This window comes from Morone saxatilis, unplaced genomic scaffold (genome assembly GCF_004916995.1).
Source record: "Morone saxatilis isolate NCDOM2014 unplaced genomic scaffold, NCSU_SB_2.0 Contig3, whole genome shotgun sequence".
NCBI lineage: Eukaryota > Metazoa > Chordata > Actinopteri > Moronidae > Morone > Morone saxatilis.
In genome coordinates this window covers 4450747-4460457 of record NW_023339873.1, presented here as the reverse complement: position 1 = coordinate 4460457, position 9711 = coordinate 4450747, and the positions used below count along the sequence as shown (strand labels likewise).

At 43.5% G+C, this 9711-nt stretch overlaps 1 protein-coding gene across 2 annotated transcripts in view; it reads right to left on the bottom strand.

Moving 5' to 3' along the window:
* Nucleotides 1-2383: 2383 nt before the first annotated feature.
* Nucleotides 2384-9711, bottom strand: part of psen1 (presenilin 1) — an 11702-nt gene continuing 4374 nt past the window's right edge. For both annotated transcript variants that reach the window (XM_035674240.1, XM_035674241.1), the window contains exons 5-11: nucleotides 8524-8591; nucleotides 8184-8404; nucleotides 6644-6742; nucleotides 6030-6122; nucleotides 5742-5915; nucleotides 4349-4467; nucleotides 2384-4156 (exon numbers count right to left, since the gene is read on the bottom strand). In XM_035674240.1, coding sequence (XP_035530133.1) covers nucleotides 4001-4156; nucleotides 4349-4467; nucleotides 5742-5915; nucleotides 6030-6122; nucleotides 6644-6742; nucleotides 8184-8404; nucleotides 8524-8591 — 930 coding nt within the window. In that variant the 3' untranslated portion in view covers nucleotides 2384-4000. The remainder of the gene's footprint in view (nucleotides 4157-4348; nucleotides 4468-5741; nucleotides 5916-6029; nucleotides 6123-6643; nucleotides 6743-8183; nucleotides 8405-8523; nucleotides 8592-9711) is intronic.

The window sequence follows — 9711 nt, the reverse complement described above, 5'->3', positions numbered from 1 at the left end:
TGTTTTCCTTCAGGACTCTGGTTTCACTGCCCCCGGGTCCACCTACAGTCATGTTTCTCCTTTCTACTCGTGGGCCTTCAGAGCTGCCGGCTGAGCTTCTGCGCCTGCCTCTCCTTGGCATTAAAGGCATATTTTGTGTCCTGTAGCTGGTCTATAATCTCCTTGGCTTCCTTCATCTCCACAGCGAGCTGGTTGTACTTCTCCACCAGCTCCTGGTTCTCCCTCCGGAGCTCCACCACCAGCTGGCTCAGCTCCTCGCTCTGCCTCCCGCAGTGCATCTTCAGCTGCTCCATCTCCGAGAGCGTCTCCTCCATGCGCTTCACCAGGCCCTCCAGCTTGTCCTTAGACATCTCTGAAGTTGGTTGATTCACCTTTGCAGGGTTTTTTGTTCTTTGTGGCAGAGCTTTGTGTCCTTTCTCCTGCGCTGTGGAGTGTCTGTGCTTGTTGCTTGTCTGCAGCGATTATTGAAGTCTTAATATCCCTCCCTGCACACTAATCCCCTTAGCAGAGCTATCCTGGGAAACCTGTAACGCACATAAGTGTGACACACAACCACAATGTCTCCTGCTTAAGTCCCCTCCATAGAGGATGAAAGTGATTGGCAGATTACCTCAGTTCACGCTATAGTCTAGTAGTGAACAAGCTTAAAGGTCTACAAAGAAATGTGATGCCTAATTTAACATCTGCAAGGAGAGAAACAAAACAGAAACAGAAGATTCAAATTTCTTTCAATGGGGGATTCTTCATCACTGGGAAAAGTCTTGAAGGAGGTTTAATCTTTTCTGGGAAAGCAGCCCAAACAGCTTCAAGTGCATGGTGTAACCTAATCTGAACATAACAGGTGTCTGGAATAGATGCTAGAGAAGCCTTATGGAATTAACTCTGTAGTCGTTCACCAGCAGGACTCACATGCCAGAATGAGGCCTTACTGAGGGCTTGTTAGGTAAGTCACAGTATGAGGCTAAACATTCTGGGTAAACTGCCATACTGTGCCACTGTCCCGGCCTGCCAGGCCAAACGGTCCCCATGGTGACAGCTAATGCGTCCAGCGCTCCAGGCGACGTGCCAACTGAGCCTGTCAGCCAGTTGGCATCGGGGGACGGCGAGCGCGGGATGCCAGTGTACCAGCACGCCGAGGAATTTCCACAATGTTCCCACCGTCTGCAGAAAATGCTGTGCGTCAATTCCCCAGGCGGGTTTGTCCACTGGGAATTAGACAGCAGCGTTTCGTAACTGCGTTAAAGTAAAAAAGCAGTTACTTCCTGACCTTTGACCCCTGTTTGGAGGGGGCGAATGAAAAGAGAGATGTTGTTTGGTGTTGTGTCAAATACGCAGTACACAACACCAAGGTGGAATGTAACTAAATGAATTTACTTAAGTACTGTACTTAAGTACAATTGTGAGGTACTTGTACTTGAGTATTTCCATTTTCTGCTATTTTATACTTCTACTCCACTACATTAGAGGCACATTTTGTATTTGTACCAAACCATATAAAATTACTTCCATCTGCAACATTTTGCTAGGACGCACATGCGTGACCAAGAATGTTCTTTAAGAGAATTACCTCTGCATTATTTATGTCTGCAACCATGCAACCTAATAGTATAGCATTTATTTTAGCACATAGTTTGTGAAAACCCTTAAGAGAGTTAGTTCAAAAATATTCATTGAAATGTATTTGTGTATTGCAGTTGGTGTCCACTCTTTTCATTGATGATTTCCTGCAGCGCTGTAACACCGATGAACTGTGAACGGGGTTACATTGTGCTCTCCTAGTACTGGACACACCCATATTTTGATTTACAGTTAAACTGAGTTAAAGCCCCACACAGTCACCACCACCACCAGCACCACAAGTGCTATATTGTGGTCCACACTGGTTGCACACACTGAGAAAAATACAAATGAAAGACTTGAGAATCGGTCAGCCTCAAACAAAACAAACAAAAACAAGGGCATTTTAAGTTTCTTTATTTATTAAAAAACAAAATCTGAATTGAATAACCTTGCATAACACACATATGCATGTGAAGGACAGAAAAAAAGCCAGTCACCCAACATATTCCCTAAAAATAAAAAGGGAAAGAAAAAAGACTCAGAACAAATATTACTTTATTGTTCCCTCTTGGTTTCTTCTCTGCAAGCATGAATCTTGAGTGCAACAACGACAAAAGAGCAATCAGTGCGGCTCGTCCTCCTCCAACAGTCTGCATTGTCTCACATATGAGGAGCCAGAGTTTGGGTTCTTACACATTTCATTCAAGATCATTATTTCTTTTGACCTTGATTTAAAGTTTTTGGTTTGTTTTTAAACTCGATTAAAATAGCCAGTTAAGCAAATAAGGCTCGGTAAACCAGAGATTATGTTTCCAAAAAAAAATCACAAATTCAAGTATCAGATTAAACTAAATCTACAACTCCCTCATTCATCAGGAACTTTTCCTCAATGCACACACAGACTTTCTGTCAAAGCTTTTTGTTTTCACACTTTCACCTCAGATTTTGCTTGATCTGTGTACGAACCCTGTTCACATTTACCCCCATGATTCAAAAAGTACAAAGTTTCTCTTCTGCATATCTTGAAGAAAAAAAAATCTGTGTATAGTTGAAATAATTAGTTTGATGTAGCATAGTTCCAGACAGCACCAGGCGAGCGTCATGAGGGCAGCTATAGCCTAAAGGTTCAGAGTTTGTGACCAGATGATCACAGGTTACAATCCCTGGACAGGTTGAAAAAAAACAAAAAAACAAAATCAAATCTCAGTCAGGGAAGAGAATGAAAAGCACATTTCTGTCCCACAATAACAATAACAACAACTACTACTGAAATGCCCTTGAGCAAGGCACTGAACCTCCAACCGCTCCAGCAGAACTGCTCAGTGGCTGACAGTACGTGACTGACATGGCAGGCAAGTCTCAGGTGTGAGTGTGTCAGTGTGTGTGTATGTGTGTGAACTCTCCTCCCTCTGCAGGCTACGAATTCAAAAGGTGATTTAAGGTAAAAAAAATTAGCGGCAGAAAAACATGATGAAATCTCTGATGAGTCAGTGTCATAATAATACTCATATTTTAATTCTAGAGACGATAAATTCTTCCACTTTTCCCCCCCTGTGGGAAAGATTCACGTGTTTTCAACATCCTGTTCGGTGTCGATCTTTCCGGGTGTAAATGGCTCCGGCTTCAGAGCTTTGGTTTTAGTGTCTAAAGTGGAAAAAAACACAACCCACATTAACCATTCTTAACAGCGGTGAGGAAAGCACGTCTGGTGACTGACAGCTCAAACACAATCAAACTACACATTTACCAATCTATTATCAATATCATCAGAGAGTGTTCATTATTCGATGAAGGCTTTTTTTTAAATCTTGGATTTAGTTTCAGGGTGAGGGGGGCGGGGGCGTGGCAGCACACGAGTCGTAAAAATGAAGACGTCTGATAAAAGTCTTTGAAGGAAGATTTAATGAAACCGTCCCCCTTCACTCAACAGCTACCGGCCGAGGTGTCCCTGAGCAAGGCACCTACTGTAGAACCCCCGGTTGAAGAAGACTGTGGTTGTACTGGGCAGCTCCCAGGTATGAATGTGTGAATGTGAAGCAGGGCGCTGCTGAAAAGGAGCAGGCGGAGCTCTTGTGAAGCCTCCCTGGATAAATAAAAGGTCAGATATTCCCACTAACTTCTCTCAGTTTGGATGGAGCCTGAGACTGGTGATCGACGATTTGAAGAGGAGTTCCCAAGTCGAGCTAGAAATGTCACTTCTTGGTTTAAAACGGAAATAAAATATTTAAGAACAGCTGTAGTGGGGAATACCCTCCCTTGGCGCCGGAAAAAGAAAGGCAGAACAAAAACAACTTGTGTCCCGTCATCATGAGTTCTTAGGAGAGGATGTGGAGGCGGGAGGGGCCCCTGCATCACCCTTTGTTCCCCGGCTGTTAAGGGACCGCTCTCGTGTTGTTGGCCGGAGGGCTATGTGGGTGAGGGTTATCAGGGCAGCGTCCTGCTAAATGTAGAATTGGTGTAGCGCCAGCTTGTCCATAAAGGGCTGTACCAAGTTGTCTGTGGCGAAGTAGAAGACCAGGCCGAAAAAAATCGAGATGGGCAGAGCGGGCAGAGCTTTCTTGAAGATGGCGAGGAGGAGCAGGGTCAGACACAGGCCCTGCGGGGGCACAGGCAGGCAAAATAAAACACAAGCTTATGTACCAAACAAAATCAGCCCTGAGGGGGGAAAAGGAACTGTTACACAATCAAGTGGTTGACATAAAGTAGGGTTAGATATTGTGCTGAGAGACAGAGATGAGGCTGCGGTGACTCGAGCATGACACCAAAATAAGCAGCTGTGGTCACTCACAATGAGAATGGCCACGAAGCAGGCGAGCGTGGTGTTCCAGTCACCGCTGGCTGTGGCCGAGGCCTTTCCCACCAGCATGCTGTAGAAGATGAAGTCTCCGAGGCCCAGCTTGACGCCCCCTGAAAACACAGGAGGACACCACATTCAGGGTGGAGTCAATTCAAACACGAAATCCGCTTCAGCCGCACGCCCTCCAACCCCCATAGAAAGCTTTTCTCAGCTGTAATTACTGTACAAACACGAGCTCCGACCCCATATTTACCGAAGCTTTATGTTGAAAATGAGCGCAGGCCCCCGAAAAGTGCGGACATGAAACCTAGCAATTGCCATGAATAATCGCTTCCTAATCTGCTCTGACTAAAAACAGTCTGCAGCCAAACATGTAGGTCGTGTTCACATACACACTAATTTCACAGAGAAGGGTACACATAAAAACATTCCCAAAATGTTTTATATGTTCGGAGAAGAGAGAACTGAAAGATGATGATTACACACTGAGAGGAAGCGCTCTCTGGGAATTCACGAGTTAGAATTACAGAGCTCGGCTGCGTATTGGGGCTAAGAGGTACAACTAAAATGATCATAATGTATAAGTACATAGTATATAATGCAGTTTTTACCCCCCAACACATGATTCTGATGATAATAGAGGATTTTTAGTGCATAAAGAGATACATTGAAGGACAGACAGACAGCTGTATATGAAAGATAAAAGCTTCCATTAAGACAATAAAAATATTAAAGCTGCTATAATCCATATTTCTATATCAACAATTGATAAAATGATGTGTAGTTAGAACCCAGAATCTGTAGTTTCTCTCAGCTCTACGAAGCGTTTCAGTTCTTTTAACTCATTGTTTGGCTTTTACAGCTCGCACCTTTTCTGTTTTGGTTCACTCTCAGTGCGCTCATCAGCAGGCAGCGGTGTTCAAATAAACACCTCTAAAACCCGTAATTAAGCAACTAAAATCTTTCCTCATACAAAGAGAGGCATCTGTCTGGTTCTGTGCCGAGCTATTTAATAAGTCATACAATGGACAGCATATCCATATCCATTCCTCTGTGGATTGTTGTTCGGAGAGAGTCTTTTACAGAACTGCTGTCAGTGACTGTAATGTAACTAAATGGAAGGCCTAAACAATTGATCACAGGGATAATTCACTCCAGCAGAGAGATCTGTCATAACCTGAGGCATATTAAAGAACTAGGGTTTATGCTGGGCAACAGGCTCTCAAGCTCCACTGACAACAGTTATAAAAGCCTTCTTCAATGTTCAGAATATAGTGCACCTGTAAAACTCCTCAACACAAACTCTTCCAAACACCAGCAAACTTTGTTAGGATACAACTGTCGGGTTGATGAAAATGTTAAACACTCGGCTGTCTGCACTCACTTTCCTCGTCGTCGTCTTCAACAGGAGGACGAGCGGAGGGCATCTCCTGGACCTCTCGTCTGGTCTGTTCGGTGGACTGGAGCGGCCCCAGCTGGTGCTCCTGCTGGTTGACCCAGGTGGAGGAGAAGCCTCCGTCGTCCTGTGACAGAGTGGAGGGAGCCGGGGACGCCACGGCTGCAGACGAGAGAAAACAGGCAGACTAAACAACAAGCGCACTGTTTGAAGGGTAACCACTAGATCAAACATCACTCAATCACTTGGAGCAAACACTTCTGACGCCCCGCTCACCTTCTGGAGCCTCTTGTTGAGGTGATGCTGCTTCTGTCGAGTTCCTTTTCGGCCTGTCAGTGTCGGCCATGTTGACGAGCCACACCATTGTAGCTGGGGAAGAAGTCAGAGAGTCGAAATATTAAGGTGTCAAGATTTGTGTCCAATCCAACATAAAATAGAAACTTGAATGCCTTAAAATGTTGATTCTTTGAAGATTTGAAGAAGTAAAAAGTGTTGAAAAAAAGTTTATATTTCAGTTGATTTGTGAGCACTGAAAGGAGCTGAAGAGCCAGTTGAAGTGAAAGTGCTGAATAGGGTTTAAGAGTCATTTAAAGTAAAAACTCTAAAAGTGGCTGAAGTCAAAGCACTGAATATAGATTTAGTGTCACTTTAAGTGAAAGCACAGAAAAGAAGTCAGATTTGAAGTTGATGTTTAACCACTTAGAAGTTGACTTGTAGACACTTGTAGCACTGAAAGAAGTTTAAAAAGGCCTGACTGAATGTTTAAATGACCATTAAAGTGGCATATATCTAAAGCATATAATAGAATAATAGATTTATCTGCAATTCATTTTTGAAACTGGTTGTTTTACTACAACAAAAACTATGTCTACAATCAGTGTCTGTCTTACAAGAGTAGATGAGAGCTGGAAAGATGGGTTCGTTCCTCTCCTGAGCCGTCTCCACCAGGATCCTCAGAGGCCCTTTGGGACAGAGCACCGCTAACAGATCTGAGAGAGGACAGGGGGAAGAAGAAAGAGGCCAGACAAGTGATGTTAGCCACCAAAACAAAAGGCTCTGTGAAAGACCAAAAACAGCAACCCTGACATGACATCTCTGATAACAAGAGGCACAGACTAAAGTGAAAGTACAGTTTCTGGCTCTGGGTGGTTATCACTGCAAAAAGAATACAGAGCCCATTAACAGCCCGCAAAACACTCTTTGTTCTTCTCTAAAAGTGCACTGTATTTCCCAGTATGTATGAGCCACTCCAGACTGTGATCTGATATCTATTTTCACTAAACTGCAGTTGCCAGTTAAAGGTTTCTTCTTGGAAGAAGAACTCAACAGAAACAAGAACTGTCACTGTCTACAAACTAGAAACTCTTGCAGTGAAACATATGTTGGATATACTCCATCTTTGTCCCTGATAGCCTGTGTGCATCGTCTTCGAGCCACTGATTTACACACCAGTGACAGCAAACTTAATGTACCTTCAGGGTTCCCACTCCTTTTTAAGAATCTTTTTCCAAGGAACGTTCCAGTACAAATCCACACAAACAAACACTTGGTCACAGTCATATAATTTACTTCAGTTTTATGCCTCATTTTTTAACAATAGAGGATGTGTCTCAGGTTCACACGGTTCACAGGTTCTCAAGATCACTGCAAGTCCGTTCCACTCACACTTAGACTGTCCAGTTTCAAACTAAATATGCACCTAGGTTTATGAAGGCAATCTGACTGAGGGGCTAAAATACAATCTGAAAAAATCAGCACAACAGAGATTATTTCATTTAAATGAATTTCCAGGTGTTTCCCTGACTGGAACACTAGTCTCTATATTTACAGATCTCCATCCAGGACGTGTGGGAACTCTTCCCTTTTATTGACCTATAAAGTTATATTTTGGGAAGTGTATTAATTATTTACTACTTGAACGGTAAGGAAGTAGCCAGAGTGCCTGTATGACTGATAGCTAATCCATCTAAACCCCTTTCAGGTGTGTCAAGAGAAAAATATCATCATTTTTTTTGACAAATTGTGCACTGCAACCACGTTCTGCTCGCATGTTGGCAGTTTTAAGTTCAGCTTTCTTTCTTTCTTTGTCTACCCCCAGACTTCCTTTTCTCACAGATTTGTCTTTCAGCACACATTTCCTTCAATATTTTGTCTAAATGTTTCAGGTGTTGAGACGCATCCTTCCTTTTAAGACGCCAATACTTTAAAATAGTGTTTATGTTAAAAGTTTTACACGTTAAGTTTAGCTTCCTTTTTATGATCGTACAGAATGTTGTATTGAACACATTTTTAATTTTCCCTTTTCTTCCTCAAGCACTAAAAGGAACCAGATGACTGAATGCTGGTGCACGAAATCTTCAAAGGTTGAGGAAAAGCTTCATCTTTCTTCCCTAAAGGTACACACAGGTCAAGAGAGCGAGGAGGATTTACCGTAGACAGATATAACGGCTAATATGAGCCAGGCGGTCCACTCTGGCAGGTACTTGATGAACACCAGGGCCATGAGGGCGCTGATCATGATGAGGTAGGCCTGCTGGAGCCGCAGCGGTCCTTTCCAGTGAATACACATCATGCCCACCACTCCGAAGTTCCAAATTATTAGCGCCAGGGTGAGGAAGTCCATGGCCACATTGTAGGTCTTAAAAACCTCTCTGGTGGACGGAGCAGAGACAGGACAGACATACCAATCAGTCAGTGTAAAGGATATTACAACACGACACGTATGGGAACCATGGAAAATCAAGATAAAATGTTGAGGGGCGTGGCTTACTTGAGGTAGATGTAGGAGAAGAAGAACAGCAGGAGGAGGGAGGAGAGGAAGAGCCAGCCTTCAATCACCTGTGGAGGCAAAGATCAGAGTCGTGGGTTTAAAAGTACAACACCGTGTCCACAAATACGTGTAAATACTTGTCGCTTACTGGTGTTTGTTTTAAACTACCTGGACGACCAGGCTGGGTGGGGTTACAACAGAGGGCAAAACAATGAGCATCAGCGGGTTTGGAAAATGTGAAAACCCATTATGTGCCCACCTGTCTGCTGCTTCAGCTGTTTGGTTTAAACAAGAGCTCAGTGAGTTTGAGATTTGAATCATTAACTATTTAGAGCCAAACTGCTATTATTTTAAAAGCCCCTACAGTGCGTCGTTTGCCTGATTAACCTGCTCTCAGGACAGAGCAGGTCTCGGTTTTAGTGTGCTGCACCTCCTTAGACAGAAACACTTAAACACACCTAATAACATTAGCAACAGCTCTTTTACGATAATGTGTCCCTGTGAGCCATGACCGTGTGCCAGCATGCAGAAAGAACAGCAGAGAACAGGGGGTTGGGAACTGGCACACCTAAATGGAACAAAGCCATTTCACTAGTAGGTACACCTGCGCTCGGCAAGTCAAAAGTCCCCTGTGAAAATGGGTCTATTAGTACATGGAGTCCAGCATAACTCCATCTAATAGGTCTAATGATAGAGGGGGAAACACCGTGGCTGTGTTTGAAACCACTCCCTTCCTCACTAGATAGCGCTTTATATTGCATGTGGGCTTACTAGAGCAACTTTTTTTAATAATGTACCCCCTTTTCAAATGTTTTTTTCCCACAAAGACCCCATGACAAAACATTTCTGGTAGAAAAAACAGACATAAAAAGGATACAATACAACCCTGCACCAGCAGTTACTGATTTATTAAAACAACAACCTTGTAACTGTAAAAGCACACAGCCTTGAGAGGGCTGCAACTCACTGAGGTAAACCCTGTTAAAACACATTCTTCCTGACACCGACAGTATTTTGTTGGCTCTCTCTTTCACTTCCTTCTCCGTGGTTTCAGTCGTATCGCTGCTACGCTTCAACCACAAATCAATTTTCTTGATTCTCATCTGTCTGTCAATACCAAAACTGGCTTCCCGCTCACAGTGAACAAACAGCCTCGTGGATGTTATTGTGTTTGTTGCTTTCAGCAGT